This window comes from Chaetomium strumarium, assembly GCF_033439665.1.
Source record: "Chaetomium strumarium strain CBS 333.67 chromosome Unknown B0T15scaffold_1, whole genome shotgun sequence".
In the NCBI taxonomy this organism is placed as follows: Eukaryota; Fungi; Ascomycota; class Sordariomycetes; order Sordariales; family Chaetomiaceae; genus Chaetomium; species Chaetomium strumarium.
In genome coordinates, this window is record NW_026944429.1 from 3,334,624 (window position 1) to 3,360,701 (window position 26,078).

The 26,078-nt window shown below is 57.1% G+C and overlaps 7 protein-coding genes across 7 annotated transcripts; 4 read left to right on the top strand and 3 right to left on the bottom strand.

Moving 5' to 3' along the window:
* Nucleotides 1–951: 951 nt before the first annotated feature.
* On the top strand, nucleotides 952–4,743 carry B0T15DRAFT_33912 (uncharacterized protein). The gene is made up of 2 exons (XM_062864133.1): nucleotides 952–1,237; nucleotides 1,307–4,743. Exons 1-2 carry the CDS (start codon nucleotides 1,222–1,224, stop codon nucleotides 4,462–4,464), a joined length of 3,174 nt encoding a protein of 1,057 aa, XP_062726115.1. The 5' UTR covers nucleotides 952–1,221; the 3' UTR covers nucleotides 4,465–4,743.
* Nucleotides 4,744–5,617: 874 nt separating this feature from the next.
* B0T15DRAFT_386697 (uncharacterized protein) lies at nucleotides 5,618–7,236 on the bottom strand (the record flags this gene model as incomplete). Its single annotated transcript, XM_062864338.1, has 2 exons — nucleotides 5,618–6,857; nucleotides 6,917–7,236. 2 exons carry the CDS (start codon nucleotides 7,234–7,236, stop codon nucleotides 5,618–5,620), a joined length of 1,560 nt encoding a protein of 519 aa, XP_062726116.1.
* A 5,158-nt stretch (nucleotides 7,237–12,394) lies between these two features.
* B0T15DRAFT_33974 (uncharacterized protein) lies at nucleotides 12,395–14,213 on the top strand. The gene is made up of 2 exons (XM_062864135.1): nucleotides 12,395–13,680; nucleotides 13,794–14,213. Exons 1-2 carry the CDS (start codon nucleotides 12,882–12,884, stop codon nucleotides 14,051–14,053), a joined length of 1,059 nt encoding a protein of 352 aa, XP_062726117.1. The 5' UTR covers nucleotides 12,395–12,881; the 3' UTR covers nucleotides 14,054–14,213.
* On the bottom strand, nucleotides 14,190–15,418 carry B0T15DRAFT_33968 (uncharacterized protein). Its single transcript, XM_062864134.1, has 2 exons — nucleotides 14,956–15,418; nucleotides 14,190–14,874 (listed from the first exon to the last, which is right to left on the bottom strand). Exons 1-2 carry the CDS (start codon nucleotides 15,192–15,194, stop codon nucleotides 14,373–14,375), a joined length of 741 nt encoding a protein of 246 aa, XP_062726118.1. The 5' UTR covers nucleotides 15,195–15,418; the 3' UTR covers nucleotides 14,190–14,372.
* Nucleotides 15,419–15,766: 348 nt separating this feature from the next.
* On the bottom strand, nucleotides 15,767–18,328 carry B0T15DRAFT_387196 (uncharacterized protein; the record flags this gene model as incomplete). The annotated part of the gene is made up of 3 exons (XM_062864368.1): nucleotides 15,767–15,891; nucleotides 15,968–18,025; nucleotides 18,133–18,328. 3 exons carry the CDS (start codon nucleotides 18,326–18,328, stop codon nucleotides 15,767–15,769), a joined length of 2,379 nt encoding a protein of 792 aa, XP_062726119.1.
* Nucleotides 18,329–20,614: 2,286 nt separating this feature from the next.
* B0T15DRAFT_489025 (thioredoxin-like protein) lies at nucleotides 20,615–21,453 on the top strand (the record flags this gene model as incomplete). The annotated part of the gene is made up of 2 exons (XM_062866563.1): nucleotides 20,615–21,310; nucleotides 21,367–21,453. The coding sequence occupies 2 exons, from the start codon at nucleotides 20,615–20,617 to the stop codon at nucleotides 21,451–21,453; spliced, it is 783 nt and encodes a 260-aa protein (XP_062726120.1).
* Nucleotides 21,454–23,129: 1,676 nt separating this feature from the next.
* Nucleotides 23,130–26,027, top strand: B0T15DRAFT_481739 (fungal-specific transcription factor domain-containing protein; the record flags this gene model as incomplete). Its single annotated transcript, XM_062866049.1, has 4 exons — nucleotides 23,130–23,251; nucleotides 23,387–24,464; nucleotides 24,557–25,795; nucleotides 25,869–26,027. 4 exons carry the CDS (start codon nucleotides 23,130–23,132, stop codon nucleotides 26,025–26,027), a joined length of 2,598 nt encoding a protein of 865 aa, XP_062726121.1.
* Between the last annotated feature and the right edge of the window lie 51 nt (nucleotides 26,028–26,078).

A 26,078-nucleotide genomic window follows, 5' to 3' on the forward strand; every position in this document is an offset into this window, starting at 1 on the left:
AAAGAACCTAGGTATTCGTCGTCGTTTCTGTTGCCGTGTTTGCTGGGTCGGCCGGTGCGCTGGCTGTTGGAAGGAATCGCAATCGCGGGGGCGTCGGCGACAGCTCGAATACAAGCGGAAGACAACGCTAACGGTAAGAGGTATGATGTGTGAAGCCCTGCCGTGGGAAAAGCAACGGCAGAATAGGAGAGGTCATACAGATTATGAGGTAATAGGTACGAAGTAGGTGTGCGGATAAGGGAAGGGATGGAGCAGCTTTGGTTGTTGGCGTCGATGCGACAAGGTGAAGTGGGGAGCTCTACCTTGGTCCTTAGGTAAGCAGGGGCAATGCCGTATGGAAATACCAGGGTTATAGCAGGCGATTGTGTACTAGTATATTGCCCAGATATTTACCGCTTTCCGATACGTATTTCCGTCCTAACAATACCATACGTTCCTTCCGTTCGGTAAGAAAGCGAAAGCGTTACGCGCCCGAGTAATGTTGCGCAAGTTCTGCGGGAAGGTACTCAGCTGGCCTCGCATCCCTTAACAGCTTTACGCCAACAATGCACCCGGCCCTAGCCACTATCTTGGCTGCCAACGCGTCGAATGGGGATATCCTCAACGTCCGACACCACCACTTGCTTAACGACAATTATCATCGCAGTCTTGCCGCCAGCCCGGCGCGCCATTCTCGTTAGTAGTCGGCGACATAGCCCACACTTATCGAGCCAGTTTCAATTGCTCGCTCAACAGTGACACCGCTCCCGACTCGCTGTGGATGTAGGACGTGCCAGAAATTTGCACAAGACGAACCTCCTAACCTTGCGCCATCCAAATATTGCTCAGACACACCCTGTTCACCAACAATATCCGACATCTTACGAAGCGTGGGCTGGCTGCTTGACCGCTGGCTGCCCATCGAGGTATTGGCGACCTATTACACGGAAGTTTTCCGGCGGCAATCCGCGTCGCGCCCTTGGACGAGTGGAGACGAGCGTGAAACCTACCGTTGGTGATTCGAACTCTTCGCTGTTGATCAGCGCCTCGTGCCTCGCTCAACTCTCAACTCCTTTTCTGGACGCCTGCTGAACATGCGGCTTGCGCGTTGATCGCAAGCCTGCCGCGTCGCAGCACCTCAGCCCACCTGTGGGCTTGTCCAAGTGAAGACATAATCGCCCACAACGAATTTGGTTAACCGCGCGCCGAGGGGAGTCACGTTTGCGCGCCCTGGGCGACCAAATGGCGACATCTTCAGGTATGCTGTGGCCCGGCGCTCTTCTCCAAGAGTATATCCGCTAATTAGTCTTCGTTCGTCCCTATACAGCCCCTACTGCAACAGGCCAATCCGTGGCTGCCCCGAAGACGCCAGCGATGCCGTCTCTTCCTGCACCACCCGGCCAGGCCGCGGCGGCTGCACAAACCGCAAGCGACGGTTCAGCACCAGCTTCCGGGGGCGGCCCGGGTTCCGGCCCCGCACCCGCTGCCGGTTTTGGCGTCCTCACCTCGGGTGAGGACGCGTTGAACAACGTGTACCGTGATGGCCGGGTCCGCAATCCGGTACCCAGCAAACTGAAGGGCGTAACCGACGGTTCCAAGGGGAAGTTTGGCGTGATGCACATCGAGGTGGCTGGCAGGGACCAGGCCGTGGATCGCGATGCCGAAGCAAAGCGAACGAGCGAGAGTACAGAGCTGGCCGCTAGGCGCGCGTTTGAAAGTGGTTATGTATCCCTCCGAAGAAGTCGATTTGTGCATATTCCAGACGAACCGGTTCCGCAGCCGATTGCGAAGCCATTTGTTCCGCCCCAGCCTCCGGCCCCGGCGCCTAACCAGTTCCAACGCCGCACGCCTCTGAGTCCCGAAGAAACCAAAGCTGAGCAGGCACGTCTGCTGACTCTGTTACGGAGTCTGCATCCGGTACTTGTTGTGGATCAAATCTGCAAGGCACTGGCTTTCTTTGGCGGCATCCCCGGAGGACCGCCGCCAGCGAATGGCGGGTTCCCGGAGAGTGCAGAGGCTAACGGCCCGGGCAGTCTTTTTGTTGGCTGGATTGCTGAGATATTTCCGAGGCTAGGGGGCAACTCAGCACAGCCAAGGCTGGATCCCACCCAGCAGCTGGACAATCCCCAGCCTGCTAAACGCAAGCGAGGACGGCCGAAAGGCAGCAAGGCCACCAAAGTCCGGAAAGACAAGGGAATGAAGAAGGGTCCGAGTAGGACCCAGCTCAATGCCGGCCAACATCAGGCGCCAGACGATGCGGACGAGAGCTGGGTCGACGTGGACGACAGCGGCGTTGCGACGACGGACGATGTGGATGCGAATGTGATGCTCCTTGCGCAGGCGACGAACGAGCACCCGCAGCCTGGGACCCCTACTCAAACGCCCACCGCGACAGCGAGGACGGCGCTGCCAGGAAGGCCTAGCGCGAGCGGCACGTCAACTGACGGTATGTCAAATGCGAGGAAGAGGGGGCGCCCCAAGGGTTCAAAGAACCGGCCCAAGGACCCAATCGCAAACACGGTCCAAGCATCCGGAGGGACGGCACAGACGGCAGCGCAGCCCCAGATGAGTCAGATACCCCAGGCTGGAACAGGGCCGGGAGGTCCGCAGTCGTTTACAGCCGTAAACACGGCGTCTCCAGCGACTACCAAAAGTAGGGGCGGGAGAGCAAGAGGTACAGAACCCAACCAGCAAGCACAAGAGCAACATGCTCCAGGGGCGCAGGGATCAGAGCAGCAAAGAGGGACCGGCCATCCCGTATCCACCAACTCCACCCCCGCGCCACAAGCTCAAGTGCCCGCTTATCGACTGTCACAGACCGTTCAGAGCTCGCATGCCCAAAGCTTGACACTTCCAATTCCTCCTACAGCCAGCCCGGTGCAGGCAAATGCCTCCAACAACCCAGCGCAGAGGAGGAAGAGAAAAGGGCACGGTGGGGCCGAGGCTCCTCAAGCGCGGCCGAACGAGGAAGGCAACGGGTCGATGACTCGCGCACAGGAGGCGAGCGGCCGTCCAGGTACTACCATGCCAAGCAATCCGAGGCAAGCGGCAGCTGCGGCAGCGCAGGAGCCTCCGTCTAAACGTCAACGGAAGGTAAAAGAGTCAAGAGTCCCAGCAAGAGGCGGGAACGAGGCCGCCGCACACGCCACCACGGGCACTACTGTCACTGCTTCAGCGGAAATGTCTTCTTCGAATTCAATGCCAAATTCTAGCAGCATGTTAGGCCCAACTGCTTCCCCATTATTGGCTCAAAGGTCCGAACCAGCGCCCGCAACCTCAACCGTGACAGAGCCGCAAATCGCCGGATCGATGGATTCGCCTCAACATGGTCACTTTGAAGAGCAATCTTCTACAGTGGAAAACTATGAGGCCCAACTCCAGGCGCAGCTCGAACAGCAATCCGATGTGGGATCACAGAGCACCTCAGATCCAGCACAACTCCTGACTGCTCAGCCGCAGCAGTTTCGTCAACAACACCAGAATCAACAGTACGCTTCTGCTGCCCTCGGCCGATCTCACAACCTGCAATCACAGTCGGCCAGGTCCCAGGCCGTAAACAGCTCGTCAGTTACAGCACCACAACAGCAACAGCACCACCAACAGCACACAAAAGCGTCCCAGAGCAGTTACAATCAATACCACGCTCCAAGTTCCCAATACCGACAGCACCAGCAGCAGAGCTACGCGTCTTCGCAGACCGAGCAGCCACAGCAGCAGCCACAGCAGCAGCCACAGCAGCAGCAACAGCAACAGCAACAGCTTTCAGCTGGACAACAGCACAATCAAAGGGGGCACGTCCCTTCAGCTCAGCAGTACTCGACCAGCGCTCCCCAGTCACAGCAATATGCTTCCAACCAGCAGTCATATTCCTCCAACCAGACATATTCAGGCGGTGGGCAGCAGCAGCTCGGCTCGCAACAGCGTTACCAGCCGCAACTAGCGACGAGTTCAGCAGGCGCTGCTTCGTATACGGCCCATCAGCCCTCACATTTTGGCGCACCGACGAGCAGCGATTTCAGTGCCGCGGACAACGGTTACCGCAACTCGGTGACCACTCTAAGCAACCCTTCCTACGCTCAACGAAGCCAGTCCGTCACGCCGTCTGCCACCGGCCCCTTCAGGGCCAGCAGTACACATGGACTGTCCGAACACTCGCCGCAATTTGGGGCGGGCAACACTGGCTTGCAGCAACGCCCTGCAAGCACAAGCCAGCTCACCTCTCAGAGCATGCAAGGCTTAGCCGGTGTGCAAGCATTCACAGGGAACAGTGCCGCCGCCGAGTGGAGCCTCTTTGACACTAGCCATCTGGATGCATCGGGGCAACAGGCAGGGATGGGATCAAGCAATGCAAACTATGGCATGAGCGCGTCAACCGTGCGAGCGTCGTCGAACAGTGGCTCCGGTTTCGCTGCTACAGGTCTAACAAGTTTTGATACCTCTAATTTGGGAGGAGGTGACCGCTTCTACGGAATTGGACGGCGGTAAAAGTTGTAGCGAGCTTATTTTCTTCCTCTATCTCGGACCAAGGGACGTTTGTGGTGGGACGGGATATTCTGCGCGCTCTTCGTGATAATACAACGTGGGATGAGGTACTTACGAGGTTCCAAAAGAGGCATGAGGATTGTGCGTACTTTTATTAGGCCTTCTCACATGTCAGTTATAGCTTCTTGCTACTTTCTCCCTTCACTTTTGACATGCTTTTCCTGCCGGCTCCCTACGCGGTCCTTCTGGTTGCGGTTGCAATGTGGTGCCTGACGCAGAGGTAAAGTACCCTGATTTCAAAGCAAGGTTGTTACCTGGTAGTTATGTGTCCTCTGTAGCAAAGTACCGAATCGTGTCACTGGGCGAAGAGTTCAAACTGGTCTTCTAATACGGTGCCATATCTCATCGTCACTCGCCTGCGTCCCGCCGGTGGCTGATGGCATACCATTTGGTGGAAGTAAAGCAGGATGGCTGCTGCTTCGCTCCCAACCTGGGCCGATTTGCTGAATTATTTCGAAGAACTAGATGGCCAGATGATAATTCCATCCCGGACATTCTCCCTAGGAGGTCCCTCGATCGAGGACCATGTCCTGCCTCCGTCCACCTCTACCCATTTGAGATATCGGATGAACTCCTGAAATGCATACAGAAAACCCTGTCTGGTGACACATAGGAGACGGCTGTCGGAAGCCTACGAATACATCGTCCCCATTTCCCTTCCCCAAAAGGACCAAGTCAACAAAAAGGCCCGATGCCTCGGTAGGTGGCCCAAAAATACAATAGAAACGAAACAATTGTCCAATACACCATGCTCGCCATGCTGATCTCCGACCCGAGATACCCGCACATGTCAGAGATAAAACAGCAGCCTGAACGCCCGTAAATGCCTCTGCCCAGGAAATGTGAGGTGGTAGCAACGCAAAGAGCATATAAACCCGCGAACATAGGGAAAGTGCCGCGAAGGCGGAGTCGCGATCGCTCACAGCAACTACACCCCGTAGGGTGACATAAACATCGCTCCGGTAGGTTGATTAGTTGGCTATCAATGCCTCATGACCGGCCAAGGTTGCCGACCTACGGCGAGAAGGGCATGACAGCGCTCGCACAGGGCCTCTTCATGATAAAAGAAGTGGTGAGAGGGGAGACGTTCGTGCCATTATAGGCAGTCTTCTTCGATCGCCTCAAGGTTTGGCCGTATAGAATCTGACGCTAGGGTGCCGTATAGCCATTGGTCCTCATCCTCATCACCGTAATCACGGATCAAGTCGGTAAGCACTTGGGTGTTGCGTCGAATGTCTGATGGCCGCTCGACAATTTTCCGGTTCAGGATCATTGCTTCGGCTGTGTGGACCCAGATCTTCTGCAGTACTGGCAGGTCGGGAATGAGCAGTCTGGATTCTTCCCTACCCAAAAACCCCATCGGCATGCCAGCTGCCAGGCTCGTGCGGAACACAAGGCTCTCGGGCTGCTTCCCTTGGGCGACGCTCGAGCCGTTCAGACCGCCAGAAGCCGAGCGGCTGTCCCCGGCATTCGCCTTGCCCAGGGTGAACGAAGACTTTCTGCGTTTCAGCCCCAACATGCCCCGTCGCCTTTTCGTCTCCGGCTCGGCAACATCCCGTGTGATAGATGCATACCAGTTGTCCACGGCGGTTCGCCGAGCGTTGTACCCTTTGACTTCCCATATCCTTTCCACCTCCCGCAGACCCCCAAGACAAAGGATTGCGACGTGTACTTCATCCGGGGGCTTGTCCCTGAGGTATCCTCTCAATGATCGCTCCACCCTACCGACATAGGACGGTGGCCGAAGACGCCTGCAAAAGGACGATATCACCAGCGGGAAGGCTTCGTGAACTCGGAGGAGGGTCCTGTCGTCGTACATGCTGAGAATCTCGGCCTCAATCGGATTGATCGTGTAGGGTGTTTTGAGCAAGCCATTGCCATCGTGTTCGGCGATGTACTTGAGATGCAGTTTGCGATATGTTTCGAAGAAGTGGAAGACGGTGAAGAGCACTGGTATGAGGCGCCGTCGCATCCGTTCCCTCTGCGGCGCAAATTCCCTCTTCTTCTCCTCAGTATTCCTCAAAAACAACTCCTTGGATATCCATTCGCACATCAGGTGCGACAACTTGGCGGCGACGTGCAGCCGGTGCCATATCCCACATAGATAGTGGAAATTTAAAGCGGCGCCTTCCGGGGCAGGATAGAGACGTTTTGCGTATGCCGGTACTTGATGAGCGACATGATAGCGAGTAATTGGGGTCTCGTTTAACGAGACAACGGCGTGTAGGGATCTTGACACCAGCCGCAAGTTCAACACGTCTGAGAGTGGAAGGGAGGCAAGGATCTCCACCTGTAATTCACTCGGCAGGGCAACAAAAAGTTGATCGAATGGGATACTAAGGCAATAGAGTTAGTCCTGGAGGCTGGTCATTGGCAGTCAGGCGCGGTTGCTCACCTCTGCTTAGCTGTCGTCGACCGCGGTGATAAAGGCCTTCGTTCGGAGTGTTCGCAACTGCTCGCGGCCGCGGCTGAGGAGCTCTTGACGGAAAACTTGTTCCTAAGAAAACCAAACCCCTTCTTCTCGGAGCGCTTCTGATCACCCGGTTTGGCGGACGGGCCTTCTGACTCTGGCGGACATGTCCCGCGAAAGGGCAGTATGAATGGGGATTGAGACGGGCCCGAGTTGGCGGTTGCTGACGTGGAAGTTGCCTGCGACTGATTGAACTTCTCAAGATATCGGTCTGACCCGAATTCTGTTACGTGGAGATGGTCCATGTTCTCTGGCCGAGAGTCGGCAATCCAGCCGCAGAGCCCAGGGCGAGATGGACAACCTGACGGAGCCGAACGCACATGCGGAAGCGCGGAAGTAGTGTCTGTCGCTGCTCTACCGAAAAAGGGACGTCGAGAAAGAAGAGGTTGGAATGATCGTGGCAGAGAACGGTCGCAGTTTGATCATGGTTGGGACATCTAGGATACAAGAGTCGACCGCGGCGAAACTAGGGGTAGCTTGGTCAATCCGTGACGAACGGAAGAAGCAAAGCGAGGGTGATTCGTGCCGCCGCCGGTCGAATGGTCGGGAAGGAGAACGGACGAAGTAATGCACGCAACGTCAACGGAGCGCAAACTTGTTCCGTCCCGGCTGTTCTGCGCGGCCCCGCGCTTCCTCTCACGGCCGTGGACTACCTATACCACAGAATCACTCCACAGGGGACGACTCGTGTCTCGAGGCGGGCAGGCGACGATGAAAATGACGACGAGGCGCGGCACAGTGGGATGGTTCTGTCAGTCGATCCTCGGGTGCTTGGGCGGAAGGAGAGGTCGGGTGCGAAACTCAATCGGACTCGGGGCGCGCTTGAATGCGGCTGCCTCTAATCAATCGAGGACGATGCCGGAGGAAGGCTGCGGAGAGGTCGGCAGGGACAGGAAGCAAGAAGGGCCGGGCAAGACGGGTCGGGACGGAGGAGAACTGGGATCTGGGCCCTGTTTTGGGAGGGTGGGGAGAGCAGAAGGGGTGTGCGGGGAGAAGACAGGGACCAGGGGTACGCACGCCCAACGAGGGCCGAATTCGAGAGAAAATTCAGAGAACCAATTCCACTCCACGATCACCCATCGACCGACCCCAGAATTCGCCAGAATTGTCCTATACACTACACTAGTGTAACTACGCACTGTGGGAAGATTGGAGTTGGGCCGGGTGGAAAACGTGGGTGCTGTGGGCTAGTGAGGGCAGGCGTGACTGATGAACTGAACGGCGACATCCCATGGATGGGCCACACGGCGGTTTGGCCGGCGAAAAAGTGGAGTGGAGCTGGAGGACCCCAGTCGCGGACGGGAAGCTTGCCCGCAAGCCTGCGAAATGAGCAACTAACTACACTAAGGTACTGGCATACTTGATATCTGGGAGGCGGGCGCCTTGGGTGCAGCGTACCCTACTATCTCCCCGCCTGTAGGTACGTAGCTATGATGTATCTACACCAGGTACATCGAGGGACTGTGCTCAGGCCTGGACGATTCTCGCGTTTCATCGCGGATGCGTCCCAATCGGGCCTGTTCATTGCTTGTTTCTTGCTCAAGAAAGGGTGGGGATATGAAACATGCAAAGTCTACCTACTGTATACCCAAGCATCAGTGACTAAGATGGCGGATATAGGCATGTAATCCGTAGTACCTTCACTTCCACTGTAATGTCCATTCCCTAAATAATTAGGCAGGATAGGTCAGGGCTTTCCTCGGATGACGGGAGCATTCCAAGCGTAGCTCAGCAATACGACAATTTAAAAACCTCGGTGAATGAACAAACAATACATCTCATTTGCAGTAGAGGCTCACCTTGATGTACCTAATGTACCCGAGTTAGGCTCGGTAAGGTACTTGGCAGCATCTGCAATGGCCCGCCGTACTTAACCTGCCCTTGGTTGCAGGGCCTCAGAGGCATTTCATAGGTACGGTAATTTAGCCGCAGCCAATGAGGGATCCAGCTAACTATACGATATGTATTGTAGTACTCTGTACACCTAGTGAGATCACCTCGGTTGCATTTTCCGCCGTACAACCTCAGGCACCATCACCTAACAGAATTAGAGCAATCTTCTACTATACACAGTACACAGTAGGTACTGCAGGAAAAATATTTAGGACATTCCACCTGTTTCTATAATAACGGCTTCTTCACAACACCCTGAATCAGAAGGTACCACCAGGTAGGCGATGAAGATGCCCCGTGGATTATCTTATAGCCGTCGAACTACCGGTAGGAACCTGAGGTAGGTACCTATTATGTACAGACCACCTAGAACTCTATACTGTGTAGAGCCTCTCCAATGGTGAAAGCAATGCCCAGTTTTGTATCCGTACTATGCACGGACCCCACTATCCGGCGCGACCTTACCTGGTACCTATCTCAATTGTGCTTATGCCAGATCTTCACCCACCACTTTCTTCGCTTCGGCCTGTTGTCTCAAAATCTCTTTTCTCTCTTTCTTTTTGGAGTCCCGCTTCAGCACCCGTGTTCGACTTGGTTGGCAGCGAACGATTTGGGCTCTTCTTCTTCTTCAACGCACCATCCGGAGCACATGCACCGTAAAGCCAGTGCCATTTCTTCTTAACGGACAGTCGGCATGAAAGCATCCAAGACAGCACCTGCTATCAAGAGGCGGTCACTTGTCCTGTATACTGTGTAGGATGGTCTACTTTATCTCTTCGGCATTCGGGTGTCAGTTACTACTATAGAACGGTCGTCACTCCTATATACAAAGCGACGTAATCCGAGTCATCGACCCCTGCGTGACATACCACCTAGTCCTCCACACAACGAATGACGACAATCTCACCGTTCGACGTTTCCGTTCCTGCAACGGAGAGTTGCTGGTACGGTTCGCTCCGCAATGCCGCATGGCCTTCACGGTTTGGCAGTCGTATTGTACACGTGTATTTATTAAGTACGGAGTCTACGACGTCTTTAGGACTCGGAATCAGTGCTGAGCTGAGTTGTTACGGCCCTACTCCGGCCGTTTTCTGCTCCCTCCGTGCTTCTACCGACACCTGACCTGGCGGTGATTGGGCATGATGGTGCTCCCCCACATCGATCCCCGTACCTTAACTATAATGGGACCTAGGACATATCGCCGTTCATGCCCACGCCCACGCAGCACGGCCTTGGCCTCGCTCCTCGGCGCCATTCCGGTCCAGCCGAAATACAGCCGCGGTTCCGGATTCACGTGGCTTGGCCTGAGTCTCGGTCGTGGAGCCGTTCAAAAGCCGGCCACCGTCCCGACGACGATTGCGGCGGCCACTCCGTCTACGTATCCTCGATGGGTACCCAGCACGGCTCGTCTCGATAGTCAAAGCGAGGGTAGAGGAGAACCCAAAAGACGTCGAGAGAGGTCGAACGAGGAAGCGGCGGTTGACAGAAACCCCACCCGGGTTACGCCTGGCGATGACGATGGCTCAAGGTTCGGTCGAGGAATCCGCGGGCACCGGTCGCGGCCGTTCTCAATTGTCAACCCGGACAAGCATCACCATCCAGGACACATCCACTCGGCGTAATTTCCTCTGCGGCTACGACGCCGAATTTCTCGCCATGCCCTTCGCTTTAAGCCAACCCCGCCCCAGACAATCGGTCGCTCAAGTGGGCAAGCTACGATAAACCAGGATTGAGATAACGATGAAGTGATTATACGCCTCGCTCCTATAAATGGGACCTGATCTGAGCCGCCGCCCAGCCCAAGGCTTGCAAGGGAACAACAGTCCATGATGTGGTGGGTAACAAAGTGTTGTACGGTGCTTAGTGGAATGCAGGGAAGGCGGGCGAGGGTCCTGCTGTTTAGCAGTTGCGTTGCGCGCGCGTATTCGCGGCGTCACTGCTGCAGAACGATCAGTTACTAACGTTAGTAAGGTTATGCAAGAGCTTGAAGGAACTCATGACCCAAGAGAGTGAGTACGCCAGCGATCAGCCGGCAGTTTGTACATACGTGGTGTTGGTGTTGCCGGTCTGGATCTTCGTGTGACCCGTTCCCAGCATGACTAAGGTCTATCAGAGACCACGGCGCCTACCTCAGTAATGGCAGAATCGGGAGTTAGGATTGTCCGCTCATGACCATGCCCGGCGCGGTGATGGTTGACACCTCGGACCTGGATCACTGGAGCAACAGTCCAGCAAGGAGAACACTCGAGTGACAAAGAAGAAAGCGGGCCTTCTAGAAGGCTGCGACGGAGGCTGCTTTCTACATTCCCTTCCTTTTGTTTTCCTTTTATATCCGAGACACATGCGCGCTCGACCACGTCGAAAAATATGCAGGCACAGAGTTCACTGGCGGCCCAAGCATGTCGGCGTCCGCGCGGTCGAGTCGGAGGACTCCATGGCTTGAGTTATCTATGCCAAGCAGCCGCCAAGCAGCTAGAAAGACTATTTTTGGCAGAGCGGGTGGTGTGAGGCGAGTTGCCAGCTGCAGACAAAGCCCCCCTCATTACGCCACCGAACACCTCGCACAGGCGTAAGGTTCTTTCTCGAGGTCGCTTGGTCGCCGAGCGTTCCAAGGTATGTACGGATTAACTGTATCCATCCGTATGTGTGTATGTACATGTATCTCTTGCCAGCGTTCGCAGATATGGCTCCTTGCCAGGCACAGGCGCTTGGAGTGATACCTTGGTGGTTCGTCCAGATGCTCCTTACTGGCACGTCCGTACAAACATACGGAGTAGACCTTACATTACGTTATACAACGACTCTTATAAGTTATAACCGGGATTTTAGGACCTTGGATTCGCCGATGAAGTTGGGTCCGGGCAGCCAGGGGAGGACTACCTACGGGAAAGCCTCTGTTACAGACAATAAGGTCGGGTAGCTAATGCGTAAGGTGCAGCCGACCTAGTCATTGTGCACACATATCGCATTCGACAAACAGAACTTGGCAAGCTTTGTCCCTTACTCCCGCGCCCGGTTCTAAGCAGTGTCCAACGCGTTGAGTACCTAGTTTGACCCCTTCCCGGTCACCAGTCCATTGGGGATGGCGACGCCCTATTAGCAGCAGTTGGAACTTTAGGTCCCGGGGCACGGCCGCAGGTGGGGAGGGTGATGGGAGGGTGATCTTCGCGGGGTTCCTTACCTTATGTAGGATGTATTCTGGCCATCTGCTGCTTCGCTTCCGCTTTCTGCATGAATACCATCGTCGGCGGTCACCTAGCTCTCGTCCCTAACTCTCACACCTGCCTAGGTACCTACCTGCGACCTGCCTACCCTACTTATCTAACTTGCCCTAACTTCCTGATCGCTTTGCTATCGGCTCACGGATACCTATTACAGCCCGGCTGTCGCTTGCAAAGACAGTGACAGTTCGCTCTCATCGCTCACCTCTCCTGCCGCTTCAAGACACTGGGTGTGCGCTTTGTTGGCCCCGGGCCGATCGATACACAGGGCTGCGAGGTCCGTCGCGGCTGCTGCGCCGCTCATGTCAAGCTACCTTAGTTGCCTCGGCCTGCACCACAGGGCTCCTGCCGCTCGCGGGTGACTCTGCCACGTCTCATTTCATATACAACATATACATATACAACACTACCTCCACTACGCGCGTCTTGTCTGGCGAAGGCCTGCCCGGCTCGCACGGCTTACACTGCCTACGGAGGTAGTTACTAGCCGTACCTAGAGTTACATACCCGTTCCTGCGTTCCGGCGCGCCCGATCGTCCATCCGTGGGTTACCCAAGGTCTCATTCATCCGTGAGAGACATTTTGCACGGCGCGGTCCTCACCCGCGCATCTCCCTGCAACCATATCGGCTGCCGCCGTGCCGCACACCGCTCCTCCCCCCCGGCCACGGACCTGCCGACTGGACAGCCCGGCTTGACTCCGCACCCCCTGTTGGTGAACTCTCCGTGCGTGCGTGTGTGTGTGCGCGCGCGCGTGCGTTTCCGTCCCCGCACGCCATGGCCTCGTCCGGCAAGAAAGTGCGGGAATCGGAGCCGGCCGAATCCCTAGACGTGGTGGAAACGCCGACCTCGCCGTCTTCGGGCTTGGCCTGCTCACGCTTTGAGTTTGAGACGGGGAGGGCCAACGATGGAACCAAGATCCTCATGGTGGAATGGGATGCCGCGGCGGGGAATCCGGATGGCGGTTCGGAGAAGGCAGAAAACGGGGAGAAGGGCGAGAAAAGGGAAAGGAGGCAGGACGACGGCAGTGGCTGGGAAGTGTCGTGGGAGGGCAAGGGCGCCGTTCTGCCGGTCCGGGATGTGGATCCTGAACCGGGCAGCCACACACGCCGCGTCTACTTCCTCCTGCCTCCCGGCGCCGCGATCCCGGCACTCGTCACCATCGCCCACGGGGGCCAGGGCAATGACGAGGCCGGCGTGGTTCTGCGCACCAAACCGATGCCTGCCATCTTCCCCGCGGCCTTGACAAGCAAGCAGGAGGCCGGCCGCCGCGGCGTGCTCCACACGATATGGGCCAAGAGGCGTCTAGACGAGCTGCAGGCCGAGATTGCCGCCGAGATGAGGGCCAACGGCGAGAGTGTAGGCCTGGAGATGGCCATGCAGGAACGTCAGTGGATCGTCGACCACTTCGGGCTTGCGCCGGATCCGGGGATGCCGCAGCCGACGAAGCTGCACATTCCGCAGAGCTCGGCCAGCCCGGCCAGCCCGCGGAGTCCCGTGGGCGGCAAGCTCGGAGAGAAGCTCAGGGGCCTTAAGCTCGCGACTAGCCCTGCCGAACTCGCCGCTGCTAGTCAAGGTATGTTTTTTGTTTTTCTCTCTCCGCCATCTCTGCCCCAGGAATCAAATACTAGTAGTTCAGAGGAGAAGGTGACCGGGTCCGTCACTGACCGAGAAACGCCTTCCAAACAGTCGCAAAGAGTGCACAGCCGCCAAGGACGCAGGCGCAGCCCACCATCGGGCCCGTCCTCCCTCCAGCCACAACAGGTGTGGCCATCTCGTCTTCGGGCGGCGGCGGGGTCGCTTCGCTCGATGCCATCGTGGGAAGCGGAGCAGCCCCGGCCGCCGGCCCCGGGACACGCGGCGCCGATCCAACCGAGGAGGATCTGTTCGCTCTCCCCCTGAGTCCTCGCAGCCCGGAAATGAAGAAAAGTCCCTTTAGCCTCCTATGACCCTGTCTATAATGTATACGCCGTGGTTTTAGCAACCCAAGCAACGGCCATCGGCAAGTAGAGAGATAGTAGAGAGAGGGGCGTTGCGGGGCTTGTTATCAAAAGCCGCGCTGAATTAGTATTATTACCTTGGTGGCCACCCACCTTTGTGTGTTTTCCTGGCATAAGGGGCATGTGTCCGGACTTGTTCGTCTGCAGGCTGGCCCGGGCTCTCTCGCGCGGTGTCTTGTGTGTGATGGGATTGCGTGATTTACGATCCTTATCATGACGCCAATGGACATCCGTGGATGCCTTCCCTGCCGCATTTCCCACCGATTTGCTAACGCCATCCGCCAACACGGCCCTCGTCCCATCGCTCCTTCCTTTCCTGCCGCAAGTAGTACAGCTTCTTCGCCTCCCGGTACCGCCTGACCCAGTCGCCCGCCTCCCGCTCGGTGGCCAGTGCGCCATCCCCCTCGCCCTCCAAGAAGCTCTCCTCGAGCGCGTAGCACACCCCTTCCTGCTCGGCCACGCCCCGGGCCAGGCGCTGGTAGAGGCTGGCCGGCGCAAAGGGGGCCAGCGCGTGGTCCATCTCGGCTTGCTTGGCCCGCCACTGGCGCTCCAGCGCGTGCGTCGACAGCAGCTGCGCCTGCGCCGCCGACCGCTGGTGCGCGAGACGCGCCTCGAGGTCGAGCAGCTGCGCGGCCCGCTCCATGTTCTCGGCCAGCGCCGCCTGCAGCGCCTCGTGCGACGCCCGCAGCGACGCGTGGATCGTCTGCGGCGAGTGCGTCAGCGCCGAGAGCAGTGTCGGATCCGAGAGTATGTCTGCCAAGTCTTGCTTGCTGAAGGACGGACACCGGGTGTGTCAGCTAGCCAAAAGAGATAAATACGTAACTGCAGATAGGAATCATTGTTACACTTACGATTTATCCTCGAGAAATTTGGGGAGCCATTGATCGCCGGGATCCGCGATGGCCTGGGATTGTGCCGCATTCTCCTGTGCCGTTGCGAGAGACGCCGTATGACCCGAGTCGCTCGCCACCGCTTCCGGCAACGGTGGTGGAGGACGCGGCGCCTGCCCCGTGGCCGGCGTGCTCATCCGGCTTACATCATGGTTTCCCGGCGGTTTCGGCGGCGGCGCAGGCGGGCCGTGCGCGTACATGGCCTGCCACTTTTCCCTTGACTTCTTATGTGTCTAATACACAGAGAGATACAACAGCTGATGCAACTAGTTACGGCATGTATCGATGAGACGGTTCTGTCGGAAAGTTGTTCAAATAAGGTTGTCGGATTGCTTGAAGCTACGATGCTTGATGTGGGGCAGAGGATAAGCATAAGCTCACTCAATTGAGTGGACAGGCGTGCACCACCTGAGTGCCAGACCACACCCGCACTCCCGAACACAGTCATAAGAGGTGAGAGAGCTCGATGGCGTAACTGGGCCGCATCAATTCTGCATCTGCTTCCTACTTTTTGTAGTCATGTGCGTGCTAGGCCCTGCGTTTCATACATCAATTGTGTAGGAGGAAAACATCACTGTGCGACGGAAACACGCCGACACGATGACACTGGCTCAATCAAGAGGATGATGATATCGGGGCTCGGATCGGAAAGCACGAAACCATTTTCTCTTCCTATCTCGCGAATAAAATACCCGCCACGATAAATACTCGCTAGCCATTCCTCCTCATGCGCTCACCCCCTCTCACTCCCCGAGCATGGTCCTCAGTTAGCTTACGAGTCCAGTTGGACGTAGTTGGCCGGGAAAAGGCCTGACGCTCCCTTGTAGTGACCGAACCACCAGTCCTCGTCTGGGAATTCGAGGTTCGTGATCGTGGCCCCTTCCGGAAAGCTCAGTTCTGCATTCGGCATTGGTCAGTGACACATACGGCAAAGGGATACCATGATAGGTAGGGTAGCTCGGACGGTACATACCATTATCCTCTGCCGCCTCGTAGTCGAACTGCGCGGTGGCCGTGGGCCCAGCTGCCGCAGCCTGGGCCGCTCCCTGTGCTGCCGGCGCAGGGGCGGGAGCAGCAGCAGGAGCAGGGGCCGGGGCTGGCGGTTCTTGGGCAGCAGGCCCTTCATCGTCGGCAACCAACTCAACGTAGTTGCTCGGAAACAAGCCGCTCTCGCCCTGAGCATTGGTGCCCATCCACCAGTCATCGTCTACCATCTCAATGTTGGTCACATACTCGCCTTCCCGGAGTTCGATCTCGTTGTCCTCGGCCTTTTCGTAATCGTATTGGACCAGGGCCTTCTTACCGCCAGCCGCCCCAGTGGCTCCTGGCTGGCTGTCTTCAGCTTGACTCACAGCGGCGACAGCCGCAGCGGCAGCGCGCGGGTCGTGGCTGTCTTGTTCAGTGGGGAGCTCCTCTTCCTTGGGCAGCTCCTGCGGAACCGGCACCGGCCGTGGAGGAAGCGTTTCGGCCGCCGGCTCGATCTCGGGTACCGCACTGCGGGGCACGGGCATCGCGACCCGAACAGGCGACGGTTCGCGCTCCTCGTAGTTGCGGGACGGCATAGACGGTGTCACCTCTGACTCCTCCTCTTCTTCCTGGTTATCAGCAGCAGGTCGAGATGGGAGGCCCGGAAGAGCAAAACCACCAGCAGGTCGGCTGTCCATCGGCGGCGGCGGCGGAGCTGGCTCGTTCTCGCCGTGCGTCGAGCCACCCGCAGGGGGGGACCGGGTGATGGTGCCCATAGGCGATGCACCTTTGAATCTGTCGCGCAGCGCCGAAACGCCCCCACACGCAGCGGCGTGTGACTCCGCCTCCGGCTCGGGCTCAGATCGTTCAGTCCCGCCCGTCCCGTGCTTCTCCACGCCGCCTCGGCCATAGTTGGTGGTGGGTACTGGTGCCCAGCTCTTGCCCGAGTAGCCGCTCTTCCACTCGCTACCGCTCTTCTGCGTCGTGAGCGGTGATGTCGCCGGCGGAGATGGGGTGCTTGCAGCCGCACCACCTTGCTTGGCCTTCTTTTCTGCCCAAAGTTGGGCTGGCGTCTTGCCGCCCTGATCAGCGAATGTCCGGCTAGCGGCGCCAACAGGCGGTGGCGCCGGCGCCGACGGAGCGCCGAAGCCCAGGCCTACGGGGGTTGGAGCTTTAGTTCCGGTGAAAGGCGTTCCGCCAAACTTCTTCGCAACCTTAGGCTTGGGCAGCTCGGTAAGGCGTTCCGACTGGGTAAAGGCCGCGGTGCGCTCCGCGAGGCTCTTGGGCTGCGCCGGCTCCTCCTCCGACTCCGCCGGACGCTGCTGCGCCCTTGAGCGGATGGCGGCGATATCAACCTTACCCACAGGCTCGTAAGCGCCCTTCACCACGGCGGGGCGGTCGTCCTCCTTCGCCTGCGCCCGGAGCGCAGCGATATCAATCTTGCCCACCGGCTGGTACCCCCCTTTCACGATATCGCTCGGCCGGTCGTCCTGCTTCGATGGACCATTGAAACGAGAGTCGTCGTTGTTCTTCCGTAAGCTAGCAATGTCCACCTTGGTCGGCTTATAAGCCGGCTCGACCCTTTCGAGCTCAGTGCGTGTGACCGGCGGTGCATCGGCGCCCCAGCCATCGTCGTCGCCATGCTCCTGTCTCCGGGTGCGTGTAGCTACAAGAGGGTTGAAGGAGCTCCCGGAACCGGATGTTGTCGGGGTGAAGACGGGCTTCTTGGCGACCGCAGGTGGCGCCGTCGCGGGGGCGGGGGCTGGGGCGGACCCGCCCGCCGAGTACTTTGCTCCCGACGCATCCGCCACCTTCTGCATAATGTCTTCGGGCACAAGATCGGCGTCGGAACGCGCTGTGATTTGAACATGGTAGCCGTGAAGGACCTTGGAGACAGCGGCGACATGGCTCGTGAAGTACCCCTTAGTGCGCTCGGGCACCCCGCCGCCGCACCAGGCGATGAGAACATTCTTCGGAAGCCCGGTGTTCGGGTCCTTGACTCTCACAAATGCGAACTGAATGCGGCCTTCGTTGAATTCTTCGACAAGCTCGGAGAGTTCGCCGTCTGCCGGGAAAGAGCCAGATTAGCAACGTTTGCTCAGGCAGGCATTGGGCCGTCGTCGGGGTATGCGCCGACCCCGGGAATAGGGGTGTTCGGATCGTCGTACTTACCACCAGTGCTCTCGACCTTCAGAATGCTCTCTTTTGCACCGGTGTGTTGAAACGCATTTAGCAATGGCGCCTGCACGGTGAAGAGGGCCCAGCGCGCCGCGGTCGCGGAGGTCGACGAGACGGCGGGGCCATTGATGACACCTTGGTAGCTGCTCTTGATTGACGGGCCGTTTGTTGACAGATTCAGCGACGCCATTGTTTCGGCGGGCCTTGGGTAGCGCTCGGGAGGGTTGATGATGGTAAGCCCAGAAACAAAGCGAGGATCGGGAACCTGCTTGTTGACTCTCAACTTTCTCTGAGCCTTGTCGGTGACGAGAACCGGGAACGGGGAGCAAGCTTCCCCGTTGGGATGCCAAAGGCGGGAGGCTGTGCAGGAGGAGCTCCCTGGGTCTTGGCAGTCTTGGCAGCACAGTACGTAACCTGGAAGGTATCCACAATGCCGGAACTGCCAGAGACTGCAGTGCAGAAGAGTCATGCTCTGTCCGCTGCTGCTTCGCTTCCACAAGACACATTCATGTCTGTGACGGGAGGGGTCTAAAGCATTACGCCGACGGGATACAAGGTACCTGCAGAGGCACGTAACTTGAGCACTGAATGAATCCGAGGTTGTTGGAGTCTTGGTGTACCATATAGTACGGTATTGGGTCATGAGTTGCACGTTTCCACCCGACGTCACATACTATGCACTGTCACGTTCACTACCCATGCAGGACGACCTCGTCCTATAGATGCCTGCACAGCAACCTGTAGAAACCTCAGGTGGCTCAGGTAGCTACTAGTAGTTGTTGCCATGAGATTGACGGCGTGAGCTGCTTGGCATTATTCGATCACTAGCATGTTACGGCGAGGTCTACCGATGGGACAGCCGACAAGTCGGACAAACATGACATTGACTGATGCAAGCTTCCATCACGATGCAATTGCATGTCCCTCAGCACCGAACACAGCAGTAAGGTAGTAAGTGAACATGACAATAAGCCGAGTTGCATTTCTATAACCGTAGACAACTTTTAACCGCTGATGAATAAGCATTTCTTTCGCCTCCCACCATCTTTCCCACGCCCAAGATCAGCAGCATTCCAGACAGAACTCGCAGCAGTCGCAGCAACCTTCGCAGCCTTGCTCGCAGAGGAAGCAGCAGCACATCGCCGCCAAACAGCCCTTCAGGCAGCCGTCGCCGCCGCCGCCGCTCCGACGCGGCTGCTCCTGATACTGCATTTGGCCCTGAGGAGCATAGTAGCCACCTTGTTGAGGGGCTGGTCCGCCATACGCCTAGGGGGAAGGAGCCGCCATTAGCACGTCTGTCATCGGCAGGTGTCGGGAAGGACAGTTCTTTGAGGCCGGAGACACTCACGGGCTGGGGATACTGCGGCTGCGGATAGCCTTGGGGCGGCGGGCCACCATAGCCTTGCGGTGGCCCTTGCTGATAATATTGTTGGGCAGACATTGCCAAGCTGCTACTTGACGATAGGCGGATATCGGTCAAGATCGATGGGCCGGTCTCGACGAGAGGGACGATGTCGAAATGCCAAGAATTTGGCCAAGAATTGGGGTCGCAGTCGGTCGGGTCAAGTCTGGGCGGACTGCTGCGCTTTTTAGTGTACAGGTGAGAGTGCCAGGGGCTTCAACTACCTACCTACTTACTCCTTTATTACGGATGAGTGAGCGGGCGGGTACGAGCGACTGAGAAGGCGGTTTGCTGTCGGTTACAATTGGCTCGGTGAATCCGGTGCTTCTACACTACATAGTCTGTACACATACGCAACCCGCTGCAACCGTTTTAGCTGTGTGGCGCAGGATGTCTGTGAGCTGAACTATTCCATAGGCGGCTAGAGCGCGGCTGTAGCACGGCTAACCACACACGAGCCACAACACCGCATCTCGATATGCACCTATGGAGGGGACCTGAGATACTCAACGGACGGGAGGTACCTGGTCCATCTAAACTCTAAAGGCCGGAGGCAAGCCAACGCCCTCTCGTGTGCCAGCAGGAAGTGGCATTGGCCAAGAATCAATGAAGCTGTCCGTGTCGGCGGCCGGTTATTTACGCAGGTAACTGTCTTGACTCCTTACCACCTTACCTACCGCTATCCGTACGGATCCGTACGCGTATGCGTACCTGTACATAGTAGGTATTGCCCGGAGTTGATCAATGATTTCTCCTGGCAGTGACGCAACACCTCTTGGCCAATCAGGCGTCTGCCAGCAAACATGCGGGGTCATCCGTAATCGGGCGGCTGACAATTTGATGGCGGGGCGCTTCTCATGGTGGCGCTGTCTATCGAAACAGCACAAAAGTCAAGCTTGGAGGATTGCAAAGATCGACTCACCACAACAGCGTACTCAGCTACGTCGGCCGTCATTATCAAGCTTAGCCGTGCTCTAGATCTCCGTACCGCTTGTCTTTAGAACCATCGTGCTTCCCGCAAGTTCCTGCATCCTATCGACCCGATCCAATCTTGTCCGCAACGAGCCACTCGCCATGTCCGACCTCAAGGAAATCATCAGCATTGAGAGCTGGGAGCAACATATCTCGTCACTTCCGCCATCCACTCTTCTGATCGTTTCATTCCATACGCCATGGGCGGCGCCATGCGCGCAAATGGAAACCGTCCTCAAGACCTTGGCCAGCGAATATCCCGTAACCGAGCCGCCGACGACTTCGTGGGTAAAGATCAATGCGGAGGATTTGACAGATATCAGCGAGGCCTACAATGTAACAGCTGTTCCGTTCCTGGTTCTCATCCGGAATGGAGAAGTGTTGGAGACAGTCAGCGGGAGCAGCGCTGTCAAAGTGCGGAACGCGATCGAACGTCACGCAAATAAAGCTGGGACGGCGGCCACTACCAACAACGGTCCCGCGGCCGGCGTCACCAACAATGAGGGCGAGGTTGCGACGGACGAAGACCCGGATAAGAAGAAGCAGGAACTCTTCAGGCGTCTGGGCGATTTGGTCAAGGCTGCGCCTGTTATGTTGTTCATGAAGGGGACACCGAGCGAGCCGAAGTGCGGTTTCTCGCGACAGATGGTCGGCATTTTGCGCGACAATGCAGTCAAATATGGCTTCTTCAATATCCTGGCCGATGACGAAGTGCGACAGGGACTGAAGGAGTATGCCGACTGGCCAACCTACCCACAGCTCTGGGTTGATGGTGAACTAGTTGGTGGTCTCGATATCGTGAGTTTATACGTCTTCCAGGCCATGTGGCGGGGCAAGTGCTAACAGCTCGGCAGCTCAAGGAGGAATTGGAGAGCAATGCAGACTTTCTGAAGCCGTATAGCGTCAAGGCGAACGGCGATGCCTCGGCTGCGACATCATGAGTCTGAGGCACTCGAATTTGCCCCTTGGATGTCCGGAAAAGTGCTATCTCGGCAAACAGTAATCGTCGCAATGGAATTGCAGCGGATGTTGCGGGACAGTGAAGATCGGTTCCGTTCGATGGGGTCCCGGTCCTGTCCGTGGTTGGAGGAGAAGCAGGGGAGTTGCAATTCCCGCAACATAATCTGTCTCACTCACACCCTCACATGCAGCAATTTTGTGCAGAGGTACACCGTATGACTCACATATGCCCAATGTGTTTAGCTGGAGGCTTAGTAAGCAGATGTGTAGTCTTCACCCCGTACCGAGCACACGGCAGCATGCAGCATGTGTTGCCCCGGGGCCGTGTTGCTCGACCTTGGAATGTCTCGACCTCACAGTCTCGGACCGCATGTGCGAGCTATACTAGCCAACCATGCCCGGATATAGAGGATGTCATATCAATAACACCTCTTCTTACTCTCCCATCGACTGTCCCCGAAGTCAACGAAGGGGGCCTGATCTCGGGACGTGCTAGAGAACCGTGCCAATATCATGATCTGGACACCTCACCAATAGATCAAATAGACCAGCGATGCCGAAGGTTTAGAACTCGTCCATGTATGTGATTCCTCTGGGTTGGGCATTACGTATCCCACGTACGATCTGGCGACACAAGCCACATAGCTAAGGGTAGGTAGGCTCAGTGGCTGTTGGATCTTCCACAATTGCCTTGCAGCGAAACAACCCAACCTAGCACGTGTCTGCAGGTGGTGAAGCGATTTCCCAATCTCCCAGCACAGTCTTACACAAGGCGGTTGTGCCAGGCTATTGGCCTTATTAAGGCCGCAATGTCCATTGCGAGCGTAGGCTAACGTTGGTGGGATGTGGTGCGAGAAACTTGCCCGCGAGTTGCCCAAGTTGGTCAAGTGGGTGCTTAAGTGGTGATTGAATATTCCTGAGTTATACACGATCCCACTGACCGGAGACCATGCATAGCTACCTCACATACAAAGACGTTAGCTAGTATCGAATCATTCGGAGAGCACACGGTAGCGTTTAGATTCCATCGTTAACGGATTGCCCAAAACGGGACGGTCAAGCATTTCCGTTTGCAGCCGCGCCCCCACCGAGCTCCCAAGCGCACCTGGCAGGCTTCCATCGACAACCGTGGACATCATCCTCATTCATGCACAGATACTTGCTATCTTACTTTCATCTCCAAGGACCACCCGCTATCTAATTCATCACAACCTGTGTTCCGCAATACAATTTCATCAATTCCTAGAGATCGCGCACACTTTGTACGCATAGATTGACGACCACTGCATGGGAAGCCGCTTGAGTGTAAAAAAAGAACCCCGCGCTTCGTCTCACCTTACCTTAGCTACTGTCCAGCTCAGCTCTGCGCTCGCCTCCCTCTCCTAAGCAGGCTCGTTGTGTCGTGTTTGGGAGATCCTACCGGCCGACAACAAGAACCAAGCGCTACCTTCACCCACTATCATCAATATTAGATTCAACTCGCTTGATCGTCAGGGCCTGATTTCGCTCTGCTCACCCCTACTACACCAGCTACGTGCGGCACTGGCGTGCCCTGTTCCGGGGACGACGGGAACCTTCGGCATAGGACGTCTCGGCCTTGCAACTGGGGGAGAGGGGTACCGGGCGATTCGATTTCCCTTGCTTGTGGCTGCCCAAGATGACGCCAACGCCTCCTTCGGCTACCATCTCATCCACCAGTCGGTCTCCCGAACCACAGTTCCGGGTTGTCCGTAAGAGAAACAGAGTTCCTCTAAGTTGTTACCCTTGCCGGACAAGAAAGTGAGCCGTCTCCATGCACGTTCCCAGCCTACTGTTCGCCGCATAGCCAGCTAATGGTTTCGTGCAGATTGTAAGCCGCCAACTTCAAGGGACCGGTATCCGGGCCATACTTTGACTTGCTGACGCAAATATCAGGAAGTGTGACAGGTCTCACCCATGTAGCAACTGCACCAAGCGTGAAGGGGCAGACACTCTTTCCTGCTCTTACGCCGCCCCCGTATCCCGCAGGAAGAACCAGAGTCAAGGGGAGCCCAGTCCAGATGATATGCAGAACCGCATCGACAGGTTAGAGGGCCTCGTCTTGTCGTTGATGCACGGCGGAGGCACTGTCGACGTGCCCTCGTTACCTGGTGGGTCCTCGGTCTCGTCATCGGGCGGCGCTGCTTCCAACCCCTCGCCGTCAACTGCAGACACCAGCTCGTTGCCGGCCAAAGCTGAAGGACACGATGACGGCGCCATGCAGGATGAGGATGAGAGCGATGTTGACGGCGATCTGGCGCAATCTATGGGCATTCTGAAGGTGCTGGATTCAACTCGGGCAAAGCATGTCTATCTCGGGGAGCAACATTGGTACACAGTCCTCTCCGAGATCTCCGAGGTTAAAAACTACTTTGCAAACCACAAGAAGGACCTGGAGAGCGGCTACGAGAGGATCAAGCAGACCAAGCCCCCGAACGCGCAACAACCACCCATCTTGCTGATGGGCGCCACTCCCGCCAGTGAGGTTGAGCTCCGAGCGGAGCTGCCGCCAAAGTCGATGGTCATGGCATTGTGCAAGAGGTATTTCCATTCGATAGAGAACGCCGCCAACGTTATCCACGTGCCGACATTCGAGGAGCAGCTCCGCAAGCACTGGCAAGACCCATCCAAGACGCCCATCATGTGGCTGGCTCTGCTGTATGCAATCCTGTGTATGGCAATGCTGAGCTACCACAAGGTTGGAGATGAGCCAGCCGAATGGAAGGGCCGTACGCTCGAGCTGGCGGATGAGTACCGCCTAAGGACGGTGCAGTGCTTGATTGCCGGCGACTACACCAAACCGGGACAGTACACGGTGGAAGCCATGACGCTGTACTCCTTTTGCGAGTATTCGTCTCGCTGGGACGCGGACTTGAGCTTGTGGATCATCCTATCCATGGTTGTGAGAATCGCGTTCCGGATGGGCTACCACCGAGACGGGAAGTACTTTCCCGAGCTCACGCCCTTTGAAGCGGTATGTATTTGTCGCATTTTCTTCTCTGACCCCTTTGAATCGCACCCTCCCCGAGCGTCTTGTATGTGACCCCCATTCTCACGGGTTTCTAGGAGATGCGACGCAGGATCTGGGCAGTCGTTAGGATGCTCGACGTTTTCTTTTCGCACCAGATATCTCTGCCTAGCATGATCAATGAAAATGACTGCGACGCCGAGTTGCCCCACAACATCTTTGACGAGGATTTCGGGCCGGACACAAAGGTGCTGCCCCAATCTCGGCCCAATGCTGAGCCGACGCCTATCAGCGGCCTGATATTCAAGCTCAGGTACACTCTCCAGCTTGGAGCCATCCTGCAGGCGACAACCAGGGTGAAGAACCAGGTGCACTACGACGAGATCCTTCGCTTTGACGCCAAGTTGCGCGACATCAGGGCCGAGCTGCCGCCCCATCTGAAGATGCAGCCGCTTGGGGGACCCGAGGTGCCCATGTCGTTGGTCATGGGGCGGTTCAACTTGGACATTCTCTATTTGAAGATTATGTGTCTCCTCCACAGGAAATACATACCTCGGGCGAGACATAACCCCCGATATGCGCACTCTCGGCGCAGCGCCATCGAGGCGTCACTGGAGACGTTGCGACACCTGGCGACGCTGCACCGAGAGTCGCAGCCAAACGGGCGGCTGGCGTCCATCAAGTGGTTTGTGAAGTCGGCGGCGGCCAAGGACTTCCTCCTTCCGGCCATGCTGATCGCACTGGACTTGCATTTTGACAATGCTAGCCAGGGTCCGGAGGGGGGACGGCGGGACTCGCACTACACGCGTTTCTGGACCCGAGAGCAGCGCCAAGAGATGATCTGCAGCCTCGAGCTTACGAGGGACGTCTGGAAGGGACTCACGGACAGCTCGATGGAGGCCCTCAAGGCGTACAATATCATCAACGTGATGCTCACCAAGATCAAGAGCTCCGGGGATCCGGACGGGCCGGCAACTTCAGCAATGTTTGGAGGAGGCAGAGACTCCATAGGGATGCAGGCGGCGCAGTCAGCCGCCATGACGCCGGGCATGCTCTCCAGCGGCGGGATGGTGCCTGAAGCGTCAACGGCATTCAACGGAGTGCAGACGTCGGTGAGCCCCACGTATGCGGCGGCGGTCAACCTGAACTACGGCGCGGCCCTTGCTGGCATGGGCCCTAGTCCGGGATCGAGCACGGGTACGGCGATGGGAGGCGGCGTCACCGCAGCATCCGAGTTTCCCAACCCGATGCTAGGGTTCGATGGCGTGCAGTCTCCATTGAGCATGTTTGATAGCATGGCGAGCAGCAACATGGACTATTCCAGCAACTTCGATTGGGTAAGGGATCTTTTTGTCATCAGGCTCTCGCGGCATTCGTTAATGGACCACTGACGCGCTGTGCTACATACAGGACTCGTTTGAGAGTTACGCGCAAACTGCGCACTGGGGCACCGAGTCGGTGCCGTTCTTTTCCGGCAACGCGGAACCGTCACAGCAACAGGCGCCGGCAGATGGTGCTCAGGCAGCATATCCCTACGGCTTAGATCTCACGGGACTCGGAGCAATCTGAGGGTGCATGCTTAGTATCGGCGGGCGGGAGGTGACTGCGGCGCAAAGTGCA